This window comes from Zosterops lateralis, assembly GCF_965231275.1.
Source record: "Zosterops lateralis genome assembly, chromosome: 10".
In the NCBI taxonomy this organism is placed as follows: domain Eukaryota; kingdom Metazoa; phylum Chordata; class Aves; order Passeriformes; family Zosteropidae; genus Zosterops; species Zosterops lateralis.
In genome coordinates, this window is record NC_139770.1 from 23,849,548 (window position 1) to 23,870,100 (window position 20,553).

The 20,553-nt window shown below is 47.0% G+C and overlaps 1 protein-coding gene across 1 annotated transcript; it reads right to left on the reverse strand.

Annotated features, from left to right (window-relative positions):
- Positions 1-54: 54 nt before the first annotated feature.
- Positions 55-15,629, reverse strand: MAP6D1 (MAP6 domain containing 1; the record flags this gene model as incomplete). Its single annotated transcript, XM_083869097.1, has 3 exons — positions 55-2,054; positions 4,791-4,908; positions 15,127-15,629. The coding sequence occupies 3 exons, from the start codon at positions 15,627-15,629 to the stop codon at positions 1,977-1,979; spliced, it is 699 nt and encodes a 232-aa protein (XP_083725223.1). The 3' UTR covers positions 55-1,976.
- Between the last annotated feature and the right edge of the window lie 4,924 nt (positions 15,630-20,553).

A 20,553-nucleotide genomic window follows, 5' to 3' on the forward strand; every position in this document is an offset into this window, starting at 1 on the left:
TTGTTTAAACATGGGTCATTCTTTTTAAGAAATACAGTCAATTAAGAACACATAATAGACAATTTCCTTTTTACTTTTTTTCCTTGCTGTTAATAAAGTCCTGGATTGAAATAACTTAAACTGTTCAAACAAAACTGTTAAAAACATTATAAAGAGATTAAACAAGCAGATTGAATTCTTAGAAATATCTAACATGCAAAACTTTTAGCACAGTTTGAATGCTTTAAATGAATTTCCTGAAAAAATGAATTTCCTGAAAAATTATTTTGGCAAGCACTGGGATTACTGCAGGTTTCTCCAAGGATGAGTGTGGGAAGAGCCATCCCTTGTCCCAGCCAAATTCAGCTCACTGCAGGTGTTCCCTATTCTGGTGGTTGTGTTCGGTCCCACGATAGTGAACAGGGATGGCACCATTAAATTCTCACATAATACAGTGAGAAGATGCTGTCTGCATGTATTGCAAGTATACTTCACATGCCAACAGCTCAGAAATTGTTCTTATGGGAATTATCAGCAATGCATACGTGTTTGCAGAATCCCCAAAGTTCATTAAATTTGTCTTAGACTTCAGCTAGTAAGAAGGTTAAGAAAAAATCCTCCTGTGTTAAAAGTCTGTTTCATTACAGACTTCAGATGAATGAATATCTGATCACTGTTCAAGTCTGAGGATAGTTTCCCTTTGTTCTGGACAACACACACGTGTTGCAAACATAAAGTAAAAGTCATTCAATTTTTTTTTGCAAAATAATTAGTAAATCCATTAAATAAACAGTAGACTAGTTATATTGCATAAATTATCGAAATAGAAATTGTAAAGTCCCAATGAACAAAGGCTAAAAAAATGGTTTCTTAAAACACGTGTACCTCAGCAAAAGTTAAATGCACAGCAGTCTAAAAAAATTAGCTTCAGAACAATGACACTTGAAACGGCCTATCTTAAAAATGACAGATGGCTTACATTCTACATTACATTTTTCTTTAAGAAGATTTTCTAAGTAACATTCGCTTGTGGTTGTTCCTAGCATTAGCATTACCAATATACAGGCGATAATTTAGCAATTTCAAGGCAATATTTTCCACCTTGCATATGCAAAGAGTTAACATTTATTAAAAGTATAAGCATATCCTTTTCATTAAAGGATCACAAATTGCTTTAGGTAAAATCCATGTACAATATTTACAGTCACCCTAATAGCTGTACAAATTATATAAGTATCTTAGATCCTCTGGAGGAGTCTGGTGGGTGCCTGGCTGTATCCATGCACTCCTCTCCAAACCAGTCTGGTGCACTGCTGTCAGGGCTGTCTCCTGGAGTTCAGTCCTCTTGCTCCTGTGTCAGCTCTCCAGTTTTGGAAATATCCAGCTCCCCAGCCTTAAAGCCCAGACACTGCACGTGCCAGATTTATTTTAGAGTTCAACGACATTGGCTTTCTCCAGCTTCTAAAGCAACTCTGGAAGTTCAGACCAGCCCCCTTGAAGATGTTCTTTCTGGTGATGCCATTTGAGGTCCTACTCCCAAAACCCCTTGAGAAGCTCAGAAGTCAGCCAGACTACTCCCTGTCTTTCAGTGGCCTAGTTAGAGGGTGTTGCTAAATAAAACTGGTTTGGTTTAAAATTATCCATCCCGTTTGCAATTGTTTCCCCTCATACCCTGTGTATTTCTGAGTAGGGATGTTGCCTGCAATCCTGCCTTTGCTGCCCAAAGTCAATCTCCTAATGTGACGCCAGCTGGCATAGTAATGAACCTGCTCCTGTAAAAACTAGGTCACTCCTCGCAGCGTGTTTTGCCAGCTCTGAACCAAGCGCTTTGCGGTTTGTTGTGTTAACAGAAAGTGTGTGTGCCTATCATTAATCACTGGAGCTGCTTTTGATAACACCAGTTCTTTGATCTTAACACTCCTCATGAAAATTGCATAGTGATACATCTTAACAGAAACTCCACGTTTAAGCTGCCTGGGTGTGAGGAGGGTCCAGGTTCACACGTTGAGGATCCGTGATGGCGCCTGGAAAACAGCAGAAGGGTTGGGCGAGAACCTGGTCTTCACCTCTGGGATCTGGTGGGGTGAGGAAGGGAGAAAAGCATTAGTGTGACACAGGATACAGCTGTCTAGAGAGTTTGGGGGCCTTGGGTTGTTGTGAGGATCTATCTGCTCTGCCTGCAGCCACTACTCAGGTGTTAGCCCGTGGCTGGGCATCAGTGAGATTGCTGTAAGGGTGATTCAGGGGCAGGGGTGATGCTGGGCCAGCGAGGAGGGGCTTGGTTGTTACCCAGCCCTTGGACCTTGAGGTGTGTCGTGTGATGAGGACAACCATGACTGGGCAGGCTTTGGCTGGACCCAGCCTCTGCAAGGTGAAGAGCTGCCTCTTTACAGAGCCCTGCTGGCAAACACTCTATGACCATCACAACAAATTCACTGCTGGATTTAAGTAAGAGGAATTGCAGTGATGTGTGTCTGGTCCTTAATCTTTTGGGGAATGCCATCCAAGCTCCATCAAAATGTTCCATTGTAATGCTTTAAGGAGCCACAGTCTATGTCTGCTGTGAATAGAGGTGCAGACCTGGAGAACCCCAAGAGAAAAACTGGTTACTGGACATGTCAGGCTGTTAAACTGCAAGGACTTGGATAAGGATGTAAACTTCTCACACCTGGAGGAACGGCAGAGATGATAATGGTTGCTTGCTCTGATGTGTGTGGAATCAGAATTTCATGCAATATGTAGCCCCTGTAGTTGTACTGAAGCATGAAGGACACCTGGATGCTTCTGTCATCCCTAATGCTGAAAACTCAAAGTAGTTTATATAGGACTGGCTGTAGATGTGCATCCAGCCCAGGACTTGGGGTGAATCTGGCCATTAAACATGAAAGGGTTGAAAGCTCTGCTGGGTGTGCTGATGGCACCATCCAAGCAGAGAGAGAAATGCAAAATTACAGGCAAAGAATATAGGGAAACAGGGAAAGCTATTGATCTCTGGTTAATGTGGTTTCATCATTTACTGATGTTTCCATTCCTCTGGGGATGTATCTGACACACTAAGGAACAAGTGAGATGTCACAAACAGCGTATACACAGCTCAGTGGCTGGGGAGAACCAGCAGCCTGAGTCCTGCATGCAGGCTATCAGGACATACCATTAACCTGATTCCCACATGTCTGGCACAGCCAGGGACTTCAGGTAAGAGGGAAAGTCCTAATGGCCAGGTGTGAACCAGGGAGAGTCTGACTTCTCTTTGGACTGGTGGCTCTTTGGCACTGTCTTCATTCCAGACTACACCTCTGCCATGCTGTCTGCTAGACAGACTGTGATGGTGCCCTGGGGCTGCAGGACGTGGGACCTTTGCTTGCACAGTTCAGAGTGCAGCGTTCTTGGCAGCATGAGTTTGTGTCTAGGATTCCAGTCTTCTCTTTTCCTCCCTCGAGAACCGGGATAGGGACCTTCAGGGGTTTATCTAGGACCCCCTTCTTTGCATCCTATTTGACAAATTGAAAAACACTGTATTTTGACTCTCTAGGGTCAAAATGCAAAATTAAATTAACAAGGGTCAAATACAAGGTTTAATGGTTAAATGCAGGGTTTAAGGGTTAAATACAAGGCTTAGGGGTCTATCCTCATCACTGCACCTCAGTAAACAGCCCAGACTATTCAGAGCAAGGAGGAAGTTTTGGTGAGGTTTGCAAATTCTGTTTTGCCTGAGGTCACTGTCCCACTTTCAGCAGAGCTGGCTATACCCATCCTGAGCCTTGTCGCAGCAGCATGCCAGCAGTCCTCTGCGGAGGAGGCACTTGACTGTCTGCTGATTAAACACTTCTTCCTTGCCTCCTCCAAGGCAAAGATTTACTTTTCACATGTGGCCCTAGAGTAGCTGCTGTTACCTCTACTGGCACAGCACACTGCGGCTGGGGAGTTCAGCCCCGGCCCTGGCTCTGCCTTCTGAGTCATTCAGGGCAGCCTGTGAACAATTCCTGTGGTTGGCAGGGAGGTGCTGTTCTCTTTTGGTGGTCTAATGCAAAAAGCAGCTAAAACAGAGCCTTGTCAGGGGGCACTTGCCTTTCTCCTGGGGATGGGGAGTGTGGGGGCCCTGTCAGGGCAAATGCTGAGCACAGACTGTTTCCCAATGGGATTTTCAGTAACACATGTATTTCACAACAAGAAAATTATCTTTGATGGTATAGAAACTCACAGAAAAAATTGTAAAAACTCACAGGAAAATCACAAGAAAGTCTCAGAGCTGTGCAGCTTGTCTGTTCATCACAGCCATGTCCTCCTTGACATTCATAGTGGGGGCACACAAAGCTTCTGCCCACACCAGCATGGGGGGTTTTGTGCTTTCTGGGCAGGTGCTGTTCCTTAGGCAGTGATCTGCAAACACTCCCAGGCAAACACCTGTGCCCAGAGGCTGAATCTCACTCTGCAGCCCTAGTGCTAGTCCACACTGACTGCTCCAAGTTAGTGCAGAAGGTGTCAATGGCACCTTACACACAGAAGCGATGGCACACAGCTTGTACATAAGGTATACAACTGAGGCAACTGTAAACTTTGAACTTTCTGTCATGCAGTTGAAAATCTTTGTCCTGGGTTGAATTTTGATCAGTTACAGTATGACATTGTCTAGCATGCCTTTCTCAAGGCAAGGGATGGCCACATTATTTAATGGACAGTGACAAAACAACTGTCAATGAGGATGTGGCTTTATCCTACATGCACCACAGGGATCAAATAAGAGGAGTTCCTGAAGGGTACTTTGGGCATTACTCACATTGACTTTAGGATTTTTTAAAACTGCTAATTACCTTAAAGTCTGCCTTGTAGCTTGACTCTTGAACAAAATGGTCTTCTGGGATAATGAAGCCTTGCTTTGACTTTATAGGCTTGGATGGTTTTGCTCCAGTCCATGGGCGATACTCTTGTCTGAAATGAGAGTGTCAAGACAGAAGAACTCGTAAAGGACAACATTCTCATAGGGTATTTCTGCTTAGAGGGGTTGCAAAGCCAGAAGGCAAGGTGGGATACAATCAGCTTGCAAGACTGAACTTGTTCTGAGGCATATAGAGAATAAAAGAACCAAGCCTAGCAGCCTGTTTCTCTCAGAACACCCAGACTAAAAGATGGAATGGGGCACAGACTGGGCTAGCTGGATTCCTTGACTTAACTTTTCTTTTTTTCCTACAAAATGTGCTCTCTCCTGGAGGTCAATGACACTTCCCTCCTGGATAAGAAGTCAGGGTGACTTTTTGCATGCCAGCCTACTGACCACTTACAATGTAAAAACAGTTTGGCACGTTAGCCATTCCACTGTAAGACACCTTGGTCTGGTGTGTGGCTCTCACAGGTGCAGAGAACCCGCTGATGTCCCCATCCCTGGTTGTGGCTCTCTCAGCAGCAGGTGTTTGCCAGCGTGTGCTGTGCTGCACAGCTGTGGCAGCTCACTCTGAAATGCATCCAAAGGGAGACACCGTCTCAGCTGGCAGATGCTGATGCTGATGATTTTCCTTCAAATGGGGGAAAGTGCTTTAAATCTGCATCATGATGCCTGAGAAGGCATTGCTGCTCCCAGAATAAGTCAGCCAAGGGTCATCTGAGAAATGGGAGCAGAGACTGCACTGAGAAAGGGGCAACACCTTTTGACAGCACCAAAGAACAGCATTGCAGGGCCTGCTTAGTTCAGCTGCCAGCTCCCTTCTGCAGGTTTCCCTCTGCTTCTCTGCACCCCTTGTCACAAACAGGCCTCACTAATGCCCTTGCCATTAGGACTTTCTGGATGCTGCAGTAGCAGCCAACTGAGCTGTCTTGTTGTTCAGAGGAAGACAGAAGTCTGCTGTGTTTGTATCTCTGGCAACCAATTCAGGCAGCTTCTGTAGCAAAAGGAGAGGTGACTAACTGAGATGTGACAATGTTACTTTCATACCCTGGCATGGTTCAATAACCGCATTTTACTATCTCCTTATACACAGGATCAAGGAGTAAGACTGAGGCTTGTTTTAATGTGTCAAGTTTATCTTTGATCAAAGCCTTTCTGAGTTTCATTTTCCCAAGCATGCTATTTGCTATATTTATAATAGCTGCAAATCCCTCTTTTAAATATCTAACTTTAAGTGCATAAATGTGGAGTATTATTTCAGAATGCATAGTTTGGATTTGATCCTTTTAGTATATTATGGATAATGTCCTATGGAAGAATTTTCTGCTGTTGGAAATTTGCTGCTTGTTGGAAAGCAAAGCCAGGCCCCTGTCAGGGCTGTCTATGTGCATTGCAAACCTTGTTTAAAATCAGTTTGTTCTTGCTGCCCTGAGCTGCCACCTTCTGCCTCCTCTGCACCACGCTGATTGGGCCTGCCCAGGCTGCAGGTGAGTGCCCACACACCTCCACTGGTGCTGCTGGTGGCATTCCTGCTCCCTTCCTGTAACTCCTCAGGATGAGGCAGCACTTCTGAAGAAAGGTGATTTTGGCCAAGCGATGCCCCAAGAAGGCAACCTTTCAGCAGGGAATCCCACATGTGAATGAAAGCAGAGTTAAATCTGACCTCTGTTCTGCTGCACAGCCAGAGGGAGGACACAGCTACTGGGCAAAATACCAGCAAAATGGTACAAAACCATCACTTACATCCCTACAGTTTCTAGGAACTAGAACCTGCTGCTCCACATAAAGCCTGATTTCCTCAAGAATGCTGGTAGCATTTATTCTTAACCATTCATCCTTGTGCTGACTGGTCTCCCTGCTGCAGTGGAGTGTGTCTCCAGCTTTCAATGAATGACTGTGCTGCCTGCCTGTGCAGCCAACTCTGTCTCGATGCTTTATAGCAGATCATTTGCTGATTTGGCAGGCCCCCAAACACAGTCCTTTTGGATCACAAGACCCTCATTTTGGCTGGAAGTCAAACCATTCTCATCTCAGTCTGGATAGTCGAAACTATTTTTGAGGCACCTACATGCACTGAGGAAATGCTCCCCACAGAATCAGAAACATAACGGCAGATACAGTCATGCCCCCACCACAGCAGCATTTCTGATCTGGAACTGGGATTTTGCTGTGGGGGAACCCAGAATTCTGAGCCAAAAGTGAAGGCAGAGCAAAAGAGAGACAACTTAGCTTAGCTCCTTTTGGGAGCTGAGGTACTTAAAACAAGAAAGGAATATTATAATCTTTGGTCAATTTAGCTTACTAAATTTGCTCTGCCTCTAAGCTTGGAGGACACATGTTCCCATGTCCAGCTGCATAGCCAAGAGTCAGAAAGAACACGAGCCCAAATATCAGTCTGGTGACTTGACTAGAAATCGGTCTTGGAGTCATGAGTGGAGTCAATCTGATCAAAGCCTGGGGAAGAGGAATGACCTGTTTTTAATGTTACTTAGTTTAAGATGTCAAGTGACAAGATTAGTGACTGTCTTCCCCTTTGTACCCTGTGTAGTGTGACATCCAGCCGCTGCTGGGGATGAACATGAAAGACTGACTGTTGCTGCTGGACACAGTAATCTTCATCCTTCCTACCGCACCCCTCTCCTCCTCCCCTTGTGCCTAGAGAGCAGCAGTTGTTGGGTTACTTAGGGACTGCAAGGACCTGCAGTGGAGGGAAAGCAGCCTCCAGGCCCAGAACTCAGTGACCAGGATCTCTTTAGGTTCTGTTTTGTCCTCCACTCTTACAATCTAGATGTGAGATTTTTGATCTCCATAGATAGGAATGACCCAGTGGTACTCAAAGTACTAAACCATTCTGAAAGAGAAAGACCTCCTGAGTAGCACACAGACTTTAAAACAGTAGGGACCAAAAGGGAAGGGCTGCTTTCTGTGTACTGCTGTTTCTTTACCTCACACTCACTCTAGGAAGAATTAAGAAGCAGCTTTTTGCATGTGGGTTGCCCTGGTGCTTTGATCATATAAATCACTGCTTTTTCAACTGTTTCTTTACTCTTTCTCAAAATCAGTTAATAGAGCCCGAGAAAAGGCATTTCTTTTGTAATGTGTGGGGATGTGTCTGCAGGGGAAGGTTTGAATCAGTGCAGTGTGGAGAGGGAGGCTCGTGGCCTGCTGGGATAGTTTAACCCCTGTGGTGATGAGAGACGGAGCAAGTGGGAGTACAAATAATGTATAGGCTAGAAACAAAAAACCCCACTGGCTGTTAATTACCAGGGTGTTGTGATGAAACCCAGCATTGATGAGAGCTGTTCCACTGAGCTGGTGTTTATGTGCCCCCTCCCCCCTGGGTGAGCAGGACTGCCTGTACCAAGCTGTCAAACAGCTGAGACAGGGGGCCAGGCAGGAGAAACATCCCCACTATCATCCATCATGTGGCCTTGCAGACTTCAGGGCATGATTTGGGAATGATGGGTTTGGGATTGGTCCTTCTGTCCTTCCAAGCACAGTGTCTACTGCAGCTCAAGCTGGTGGATGCTGTGAACTACGCGATGACCAGTCTATGTGCTGCCTCCTGCTCTTCCCCCATTTCATGTGCTGTACTAATGTTCTCTGCTTTGCAGAGAAAGCTGTCTGCAAAACCCTTTTTATTTCACTGACCTAGTGAAAATCTAGCCTAGAAGGTTTTCTTAATTTCACCAAGGTGGAGGGCACTTCTGTTAGGCATAGGGAGGCAGACAGTGGGAATCCCAACAGTGCTGTTTGCAGTGCTGGGGCTGCTGTTTCCATACAGATTTATCACTGGCATTGATAGTCATACACACCAATGCCAGAACAGTTTTCATTTTAGTACCTCATCTTTATGTCACAGTTGGCTTCGCATGATTAATTATCAGTGGCAGTTCTGAGCCACTGCATAACATTTCTTATTTAAGAATTGGAGAAAAAGGCTCATTCTGTATAGCTGACTGTAACTTAAAGCTATGCTGCCTGACCTAGTCTGTGTTCATTCTTCTCCCCTCTTCCTTCTCATACCAGCACACCAGTGAGAATTAAACAGCATAATGAACATTCTTCCAAGTTTCCCTTTAGAAGGAAACTTGTGTGCACAGTTTGAGGTGTCTGTTATTTTCTTTCCAAAGTACAAACTACTCTAGATGTCCCCTGGGAAAGCCAGACTGGTTTTGGCAGAAGAGGTGGGGTGTGAAATGTGTCCCTGTTTGCAACAGATCTCTTCACAGGCCACTGTCAGTACCATGCATCCAGTCTGCCCAGGCAGAGCTGGGCAGCCAGCAGTGCTCTCCCAAGGGACAGGCTAAGTCCACTTATTGGCCTCCACAGGTCCTCCACAGGCCACTGTCAGTGCTATGATGTCTCCTGGCAAACAGGGAATTGCAAATGCTGCAAGTCATGGTCACAGTGAGGGCTCTGCACAACAAAGTCAGGAGCCCTCCTGGATAATGGAGACACTAAACTGCTTCTTCAGACAGTGGTCACAGGGGCAGATTTTGCCCATTCTCCTATCCAGCCAAAGAGCCCAGCATGAAGACAGAGATGGGGAAAAGGCTGAAGGAGGGGAAAAAATAGAGGGGTAGAGAAAAGACATAGCAGAAAGACAGAGAGACCAGCACACAGGAATTACAGAGGAGGAAAGCAGAAGCCACCTGGATATTTCCTGTCTCAACTCTCACCTCCAGTAACGTCAGGCAGTACCTGGAGCTGTTCTTAGGTCACAATGAGGAAAGCAACAGCAAAAGACTTGAATGAAAGTACAAGACAAAACCCCTAAGACTCAAACTGTTATCTTAGGGTGAGTTTTAGGGGCTTGCTTTGCTCACAGGCAGATGCCCAAGGAAGGAACACTTACATCGGTGTGACAGGACAGGCAGCTGCTTCCCTTTTATCAGAACTGTGTGACTGGGGATGTGTGGGTAGGTCTGAAGGCCTTGACTTCTGCCATTCACTTACTTCCCATTCTTTCACTCTAACCTAAGGCTGTATGGATTTCGAGTGGAGGAAATTCCTCCTACTTTAAGGAACGTCTTTGGCTCCCACATTTCAGTTTTACAGCATACTTGCACAACAGACACCCTCTCTTGAGCCCCTATTCCCAGCCCCACTGTGTATCTCCTCACACACCTCTGTGCCCCTCCAAGCCCCCTGTGCCCCAGCCAGGCTATGCAGTGCACAGTGAGTCTCTCTGGATCCATCCCAATGTCTGCACCAAGCAAGCTTACTTCTTAAATAGCATAAAAATCAAGGGCTTCAGTATTAATTTCCCCAAGCAGCGAGATACTTAAGAATGTAAAGATAACTGTAAGCCTTGATTATAAAAGATTTACTGCTATTATTAAGGATAAGCATGCCTTTAAAGACCTTGCTGGATCAAGGATGGAGCTCCTCATTCACAGTACTATTAACCCTGCCAGCTCGGGTGCATGCCCTGATCCCACACATTGCTGAACACAACTGCAGGTGTTTTCTCTGCTTTCTGCACAGCTTTTCAAGATGCTTTTCAAAGTGAAGGAGTCATCACAGTTCACTTTGTTTTACTACACAAGCACTATTTGAAGGCAGAGGAATGTACAGGCAGCCAAGTAACACTCTCTGTGAGTGCATCCATAGTTATGGGGAAAAGTGTCATTCCCCTTCATTCTGCAGTATCCCTCCTGGGGGGGAATGTCTGCTTCATGGTCACAAGATGGCATGTGCTGAGTGCTTGTGCAAGAAGGTGGGAATTCAGTTTGCTGAGGTACCTTCCACCTACTATTCCCAAAAATCATGAGCAATGGCACAATAGGCATCTTTCCCCTTAATTACTCCAGGTCCTTATGAGCTTTCTTTCCATCAGAACAACATGGCTCACTCTGGGTGAGCAGGAAACTCTCATGATGTCAGGACCCAAGCTTGGTCTTCACTGCTGTGCCTCCCAAGAGCAAACAAGGTGGGTGCTCTTGGCTCTCACATCTGCTCAGAACACCTGTCATGGAGACCCCAACGGCAGGGACTGGGCTCTGCTTGGGGCCTGCACTGTGTCTGTGTGCAGAAATTTGCAGTTCCCCATGTGCCAATACAAGTAAAGCTGATGGGTGGGGGGAAAGAGGCAAAACAACTGCTCACGGCTCTGGTGCAATGTTCTCACTTACAACATATCTGAAGTGTTTTCCAAAAGCTTGCAGGTTACTGAAGGGAAAACTGATGTCTGTAGTGATTTATAGTCTAGCTGAGCCTTGAACAGGGTTCTCTTCCCAGCAACACTGGCCCTGGCAGAGAGGCTGTGCCTTCATCCCTGTTGCCTTCTAACAAGGTAAGAAGATGACATCCAGAGAACAGAGCCAGCTGGGGATACCTGCTGACAGCACCAGCTTCTCTCATCCTCTGTTAAGGGAGCTAAGTAAAGCACTTCTCTATTTCTAGAATGTCTGCTAAATGCAATCCAGACCTAGTACTACAATTAATTGTGTGCAAAGCCAAAAGTACACAGCACCTGCAACTTACTGCTGAAAGGAGAAGTCATTTCCATGACGCCAAAGGACAAACCCTTGGGAAGGTGCAGAGAGGCCACTCAGCGCTTTCTTCTGCTTCCTCCAGCATCACTAAGGTGTAATGTACTGCAACCCTCTGCAGCAGTGCCCAGGATCTTTTCACATTTGGAGCACATCCCATTTCAGCCTTTCAAGTGCAGCCTGTATCGATTTGCCTTGGCCTTGTGTGCCTCCCACGATGCAGCCCCCTTGGGTTTGACTTCATTCAGACCCTGCAGAACTCCAGCCAAAATTGAGGGACTGGAGGGAGACAGAAGCTGCCCAAAGATCTGGGGACACAGTGCAATAGTTTGTAGGGGAGGCAGTTGTGCTGTCCTTCCACCATTTATTCAGTTTCTATTTCAAACTACAAAAAATCTTTGCTTCCTCAGGAGTACAGGTATTCTTCCAACATCCCCTCCACCCTCATCTTTATTCTGGCCATAGACAGATTCCTCCAGTCTCAGTCACTGATCCCAGAGGTTTATTTTGTTCTGGGAAATGCCAGGTCATGCTGACCAGCTTCACTATGTACAGACAGTTTCGTGTGCAGCTGTGTTTCCTTCTGAGCTTGAAGCAGAGTGGGGAATGAAGTCTCAGAGGAGCATTGCACTGATACACAAAAACACATCAAATAGTGCTGAATGTTACTGGGGACACAACACTACACTTGGGTGCATCACAGAAACAAACACAATAGGCTGTCAGAGTCAAAAATTCCTGAATTAAAAAAAACCCAAAAAACTACAAAAACTAAAGAAATCCCAACACCTTACAAAGTGAAGCAAGGAAACTTGCCATACTACTGCCATACTACTGGCATTGATACATGGAGTGGACGACGTATCAATGCCAACTCTTCTGCATTGTCTTGTTCAAGACAGTCTTGATTTCTCTTTCCCACCAAGCAAGCCCAGGCAGCTGCTGAGACCTGACACAGTCACAAAGTACAGGTGGGGGCCACTGACCAGCAGTGCCCACACTCCAGGAAGAGCCTCAGGTGTGTGCCCAACCCAGCTGTGCACAGAACCTGCTGAAGCACCTGGAGCACAAAGGACTCAAATGACTCATTTCTTGGGAGAATGGACACAGCTCCCCATGCAGAGAACTCAGTCCTCAGGGCTGCCCCACCTCCTCACTGGGCTGACCCATGGGGAGGGCTGATACTCCTGCAAGCAGAAAAGAGGGAATCTCCCTAATGTTCTTCCTAGCAAGGCAGTGAGACTGTCTTACAAAAAACCTGTTATCATACCTTTGCTCCTCTCTACCACCTGCTGCAGTGGTCCCTGCCTGCATGTCTCTGTAGGACACTCGCCTTTTTTCCAGCCACCCCAAAGACATCATGGGGTTCACCAACCTCCTCCTCAGGACACAATGGGTAAGAGAAACACCCTTGCTCTGCCTCTACCACAGGTGATCTGACTTTCCTGATGCCCTGGGGGAGTACAGTCTACAAGAAGTGGGGGAGATTCCTGTTGCCAGAGCACAGTGGGGCTGTGTACGCCCACCAAGGGACAGTTTAATAAACAAGGAGGGTGTTTATGGTCTTTGATACAGAGGAACATGAAGAATATCAATCCTTAATGGTGCTGTTCAGCTACTGCCTGAATATTGGACAAATGTTTGCAGATTGCAGTGCCGCCTTTAGAAAATAAGATGAGTGAACTGTAGTGGTTCTCATGGAAATGTCCTTGTGGGTTGTGAGTGCTCAGCTTACCAAAGGTGGGTGTACTGTCATCACTCCTTCCCTGCTTCAGACTGCAGGAGTAACATCACTGAAGCTAGCAAATACAAACCCAGTACCCCAAGTGTAACTAATAATGGGTGTAACTGCCAAGTACATGCTTAGTCTTAAAAAAAAAAAAAAAAAAAAAAAAAAAAGTAAATGAAAATATACTCTTGGAGCCTGTAAAGCTACTGTGAACTTTTCTCCTGCTGCTTGTTGTGACTCCTGTGCGCTCAGTGGTATGGTGATTTAAATGCAATGTTGTACCAGGTGACAATGTAAAGAAACCATGGGAATAACTGGAATAAGGCAAAAGTGGCTTGATTTATATAGCTCTGTCTGCATCAATTGTTTACTGGGCCTTCAAACATCTCAAAGGTTTTATATGAGAACCTTTATCTGGTATGGCTGCCCTGGCTTGGGTCTCCATCCTTGTCATGCACTACTCCTTCTTTCAGCTCTGAGTAGTTCCTCAATTACCTCGAAGTCTTACTTTTTCTAACATTCATTTTTGGTTTGCATGTTGGTACGTTGCCCCAGCCAGTACTTTGTCCTGTGATCTGTACACTTCTTGTTCTTCTCAGAGAGAAGGAAGGTGAGAGAAGTGACTCTGAGCACTTGAACAGCTATAGGAAAGCTGTGGCTCTAATGCAGGCTGATGCAGCCTTCCTCTCTAGTCAGGCTGAAAAGGCAGGGGAGGCTCCAACAACGAGGTGGAGATGGATGTGTTGCTGAAAGATGAATATTGCTAGTCTTGTTCTACGCAGGTTTCTCTGAAGTAATTCTTTACTGCTTTGAAATTGAAAAGTGCTTTGCCTCAAAACCAGTAATTACTCAGTGATTGTCCTGTGAGATATGCCAAAGGAGAAAATAGCACATAAATTCTAGCACTGCAGTTATCCTTTCAGAGTCTGCACGTTAACTGCACACAGAGCAGGGTAGCTGCCTGTGCAAGAGGAGTGGGTAAGCAATACTGCTGTGCAGGCTGGTAATCCTCCCCAGGGCCCCCAGTTTGTCTTAACAGCACTGTGATAAATAATCTAATGAATTGCAGTGATGAAGAGAAATGTCTCCTAGGTAGATAATAATAGGTAATAAGTGCCTAAATACTTGTGAATCAGTTAGAATACCTCATAGAAAATACCTTATTAAAACCTGCCACACATCATTATGAGGGAGCATGTGGTTATAACACGAAACCGATACAATATTCAACAGCAGCATTGTAGGAGATAAAATCCCTCTCCTCCCATGGAGGATGCCAATAAGAACAAAAAGTTGGATTTAGGTGCATCCCACCTCACTGCTTGTTCCAGAAAATAAGCATCTGTAATCGGTCATACTGTTCAGAGTGAAAGGAAGTCATCAATAAGATAAGTCTCTTAATTTTTAAAGGCTCTGAGACAAGTGGTTTGTGACAATTTTTTCCATTGCCCATTAGATGACATAGGGGATATATCTTGCAAATGTCTTTTTGTCTGACTAATCTTTTAAGGCTGTAATTTGGCTCGCCTGGAATGTCGCATTCCAGGAGTTTTAAAGGGAAAAGGATGATGGCACTAAGGGACGCGGCTGTCGGGCACGGACGGGACGCGGGTAGCCCCGGCTGTCAGAGGCGCGGTGTCCCCCGGCAGCGGGTGGGTAAGCGCTGCGCCAGGGATGGATGGCATCATGGATCCCACCCCGGCGTGTCCCTCCTCTCCCCGAGCGCGGGGCGGGCAGCTGCGCGCACTGAGGCCGGCTCCGCTGCTCCGCACAGGGGCCGCCGAGGCCAGCCACCCGCCCGGGGCACAAGAGACGCTTTTAAGGACCGCACTTCCAAAAGCAAAGGCAGTGTCGGCGAGAGGCTGAGCCCGGCGGCGAGCCGGCAGCCCCCGTAGCCCTCCCCTCGGTGGCGGCTCCCCCGCGCCGCGGCCGCCCGCCCGCCGGCATCCCCGCCCCGCTCCGCGCTGCGGAGGAGCGTCCCCCGCCCGCGGCAGAGCAGCCCCGGCTCGGGGCGGAGCGGGGGGATCGCCGGGCCCGGTTACCTGTAGGAAGTGGTGTGGCCGCCGTCCGCCTGCGAGCGGGGCCGGAGCTGCTCGGGGCCGTCCGCCGCCGCTCTCCCGCCGCCGCCGGGCAGGGCGCAGGCGGCGCGTCCCGGGGCGGGCTGGGGGGCGGCCCCGTCCCTCCCGCCGCCGCCGCCGCTACTGGCACTGACCCAGGGGAAGTCGTCCCTCCTCGGGAGGGGCCAGGCTCTGAAGTCCCGCCGGTACTGGGTCTCCGCCGCGAAGGGCTCTTCGGCCGCGGCCGCCCGGCTCTTCCTGCGGCCGCTCGGCTTCCCGGCGGCGGGGTCCCGCGGGCGGCGCGCCGGGGCGGGCGGGCGAGCGCTGCCGCCCCGCGGAGGGGGCCCGCCGCGCTGGGCCGGCCCGTCCTCCTGCTCCTCGATGTCCGAGTAGTTGTGGATGGTGAGCGGCACGGAGAGGTCGGACTTGTCCAGCTGGCTCCAGAAGCGGGCCAAGCAGCACACCCGGCTGATGCAGGGCCAGGCCATGGCCGCAGCCCCCGCCTCGCTCGCAGCGGCGCCCGCGGCTCCGACGCCCGCAGCCGGCCGCGCTCCCGGCTTCAGCCCTCATCGGCGGCAGCCCCTCCTCCCGCCGCCCCCTTCCCCGGTAACGACACCCCCTCGCCGGGATTACGGCCCGCACACGTGACCCGGCTGCCGGCGGGAGCCCCGTGCAGTGCGGGGGCCGCGGGCGCTGCGGGGCGGGGCGGGGAGCGCGGCCGGCACCGGACCCTGCCGGGCTTGCCCCAAGCCGGGCTGCTCCCCGGAGGGAACGGGCTCTGCCCGCGCTGCTTCGGGTCCCGCTGTCCGTCGGTGCTCCAGGAGCCGCTCTGCGCCCGCAGCGCGGCCGGTGACGGGCACGGCCGGGCGAGGAACGCTGCTCCGGGCTAGCTGGGCGTTACTGCTCAATTGTACCTTCGAGGCAGCCGTAAACGCTCCTGATTAGAGAAAGCATTTGTACGCCAAACCTGGTGCTTATAAAATAAGTGATCTGGGTGAGAAACAGCAGACTTGCGATGTCGGTTTCCAAGAGCTGCGCACAAATCCCCACCTCTCATAATCCTCTCCATTTACATTAACAGTTTAACCAATTCACTTTTAAAATACTACCTATTGACCAAAATCCGAACATATATTATATATCTAAATATAGGACCTACATCCTTTACTGTTCGCTGGAGACTGCAAATTACAGCTTTCCTTTTGTAAGCTCAAAACCAAACAGCCAGATTCAGGTTCAAAAACAACAGCCCTGGCACAAACCACTGAAACTGACAGAATTACATCGGGAATAAAGTCAGGCTTTTGAATTTTAACTTTTTATGGCCTGTAGCCATTTATTACATAATGCTCCTCCACAATTCCCCATTCAGTGGGTTATTACCAAAGCTGAATCTCCCAAAGGGTCACCAAACTGTGCAATGCAAGGCTGTAAAAGTGAAGAATGCAGATAAACTGATATGCCACCTATTGGAAAAATCTCCTGGAAGGCTAACAGAACAGGCATTTCATTTCAGAATGTAATAATCCAATTACAGGTGGTTATCTGATGAGCAAGGGGTAATGGCATTACACTGAAAAAGGGCAGGTTTAGATTAGATAGTGGGAATAAATTCTTCCTAATGAAGGTGGGGAGGCCCTGGCACAGGGTTCCCAGAGCAGCTGTGGCTGCCCCATCCTTGGAAGTGTCCAAGGCCAGGTCAGATGGGGCTTGGAGCAACCTGGGATAGTGAAAGGTGTCCCTGCCCATGGCAGGGGGGTAGAACATGATGATCTTTAAGGTCCCTTCCAACCCAACCACACCATTCTGCGAAGCTTTATTAAGAAATTAATTATGCAATGGTACTTGAGAAGGTAAGATTTATGGCTTTATTTCAGCTAAGCAGTTTCTATCCTGGTATATTAGCACCTCACCTCAGATTTGCATCTGCTCCTGGGAGTGAAATGTGCATATGGGCTGGGGCAGAACCTCTCCTTCAGTGTTTGGCCTCTAAAACACAATCATGGGACAAAAGGAAATTCCTTTGCAGATGATCCTGTTTCCTAAATATCTGATTTAGCACCGCCCCTGCTGCTAACAGTTTTGATTTCACCATCCCCCCTCCTCACATGTCACCTGGGGCAGGGAGACTCAGAAATGTCAGGTAAAAACATTTTGATCCCGACACAGAACTCTTGTCACATTACTATGTAGGCTAGTGGATGCTCTGTTTCTTTTGTTGTCTGAAAACTCCACAAATGTAATTCTACTTTCAGGAAGGTGCAGGGAGACATTTATTAATTTTCTGCTGCTCTTGGTTTTCTGGAACTGCTCTATTCTGTGTTGTAATTTTAAAAAATAAATCATATCTGGTAAAGAGAAACAGACTTTACAGGCATGGGAGAAAACAGAACATCTCTTTTATCATGTTATCACTGGCACAGTACAAATGACACTGATTCTTGTTCCTAGGCCTGACTTAGCAAAATACATTGGTGAATAAATCGGATGTCTCTGCTCATCCTGTGCCTGACGCTTCCTAGTACTGAGTTCAGCTCTGGCACTGCATGTCTCAGAACCCACCTACAGCATCAGGGAGTGCTTTGAGCAGCTGCTCATCACAGCTTGTAGGATGAAATTGGCACAAAGGCTAACTCAGACAGGAAAACCAGAAGATGCTGGATGAGATTAAAAAGTTGCCTGCATTTAGAAGATTCGTCATGATTAAAAGCTTGGGAGGAGGAGGGGTGTAATACTGCAACACTAAGACAAGAGCCATCAAATCAGAAAGCAAAACAGCTCTTGCTGCCAGGAATGGGGGCTGAAAGCTCAAACAGTTTTAACACTAAAATGAAATTCCAATAGAGCAGATCACTGAAACAAATTATTCCTTAAACATGGCAAGGCCAAAGCAGACTTTAAAGCCACTGAAAAAGGATGAAGAATTGTGTCTATACATGATTAAACATGACTTTATACTTACTGCTATTTTCCTACACAAACACTAGCTGTTGTCTCTACCAAGTGTCCACATAATCACCACATTGTATTTTTATTCACAATAATCTCTTTGAAAAGGGAGGGGAAAGTCGTTCCATGTGGTTGGTTTTGTTTTAGGGGATTGGTTCTTTTTTTTTTTCCTAGGGTTGGACTTTGGGCTTTTTTGTCATTCTAATTTGTCAGTCAAAGGTGTCTAAATGTTGAGATACTGACATGTGCTGATGCCATGTTTTGCAAGAAGGTTATTTGCTTTCCAGAAAAGTATCTTATGTACTCTAGTGAGCTGTAACTCAAAGCATTCCTTGTCTGAGTGACTTGAGAATTGACTTTCTTATTGCAGTTTTAAAGTGATTTTGGACAGAAAAGTTATATGTGTTTCCCACAGAATGCTGCAAAGGCTCAGGTGCAAAATGACATGAAATCCATTGCTTGGCCACGTGAAGATTTTTGTACAAGCTTTCATATGGTACACACCGCTAGGGTCTCTATAAATGAGGAAAATTGAGATACTGAACAGCCTTCAGGAGGGTGAATGCTCTTACGCCTAAAGTTAAGGTGATGCTTAGGCATGAGCCCCTCAAACCACTGGCTGAAAATCTGGTGACTTCCAAACCTCTGTGGCAGTTCCAGGATGTTTTTTCAGGTGCTTTGAGTCCCCTCCTGCAGGCTGAAAGGGTGCAGCAACACAATTTGAGGAGGTCTAACATAGCACAAGTGGGACTTCACTCTGCAGATGATAGAGGGGCAGGAGGTGCTGGCTGCTATGTTAAGAACTTAACTGCAACTTTGGCTTATCCTAGGAGACCTGTAAAATATAATGTTCTTCAGGTTTATGTATTTTCTGCAGCATTAATCCCTGCTGCTTTCAGCCAGGATCTCTGAAAAACTCTCAGCAAATACATAATTCTTGAAGAGACTAGGTAAGCTGTTGAGTGGACAAGAGATAACACAAGGAAGAGAAACAGGGTGAAAAAAGCAGTGGACAAACACAATAGTTGCAAACGCAGCATGTGAAGTAGTCTGAGGTGTGGCTTTTGAGCTTCTGTGGCATGAAATGCTCCCTGAGGACGAGGCAGCTCAGTGGCCATCATGTGCTGCTGCCGCCGCCGCCTTCCCCCGGCTGTGCCGCGCTCTGGCTGCGGGCTCGGCCGCCCTCTCCCTGCTGCACGCGGGGCTGCACCGCGCCTGGAGCTCCAAACCGCCGTGCTCGGCCACAACACCACGGCACAGGGCAGGAAAAGGGAGTGACAGAGTGGACACTGAAAACCAGAAAACTTCAGGAGCACAGCAAAGGAATATTAGGTACTCCAGCTACTTAATTTTTAAGTGTTTACGTTGACATGCACGTAAAGTTACAAATCCTCAAGTGCCTCATTTTTGTAATGAAGAAAAAAATTAAACAAGCACTGGCCTGGGACAGGGAGTTTACACCAATTTTGTACTCCATAATTTATTAAAACTGGTGTCACTGGGCATTATGTATTCATTTTCCCCACAGAAAATTTATTTTATGTGAGGCACTGTGGTAAAGTAAAAACACCCACAAGTTGCTTCTTACAAATGCAACATGTTCTTTGGCAGGTCAGTCCATGTGGAAGGACTCAGCTGACAGGAAAGAGTTAAGGGCTTGAACCCACCAGCTTGTGTCTGGGCATATTCCTCAGCTTTTTGCAATGGGTTCAGTATCATCCTTGCAGGACAGGCAGAGGGTAGCAGCACACCCCAAATCCAGTTTTCACTTGTAAAATAGGAACATTGGTCATGGTACTACCCTCAGGTTTACTTTAGTAGTTAATTCTGGTTGCTGATCTCAGGCACCTCATCCATTTTTGCTGGAGCTCCTTATTTTCTTAAACTAGGCAGATTCTAAACTAGAAGTTACAGGTTTAAAATTCTTAGAAAAACCTTAAACAAACAGGACAGCTTAAAGAATACCCCTCCACCCCACTCCCAAATCAATGCAGTGAAAGAATACAGAAAGCAGTGTTACTCATGGCAGAATATAAAATATCACAGATGTCATTCTTCCCCTGCATGTAATTATGAAAAGGATGTATCTTTGTAGTAAAATCTAACAAGATCTGAAAGCTTGTTGGAACTTAACAGAAATGAAAAACACAAGTTGAATAAGCCACATGTGACAAAGCTGGACCACTAAACCAGTACATAAGCCTTGGCAAACAATTCAGTATTGCTCCATGTATTTCAAGTTTCAAATCAAACAAGACCATTGCCTCACTTCTTCCAGTCTTTTCAACAATAAAAACCACTGAATTTCACCATATCAGCCTTATTTGAGTCCCACTTTCCCTTCTAGGAAAGCACCATGTATTATCTGGCAGAATTAGGGGTGTGTGTGATCTATTAATTTTCTCAGTTCTGAAAGTGTTCATCATCCTAAGTATTAACCAGTTGTACCCCATTTTAGTATAT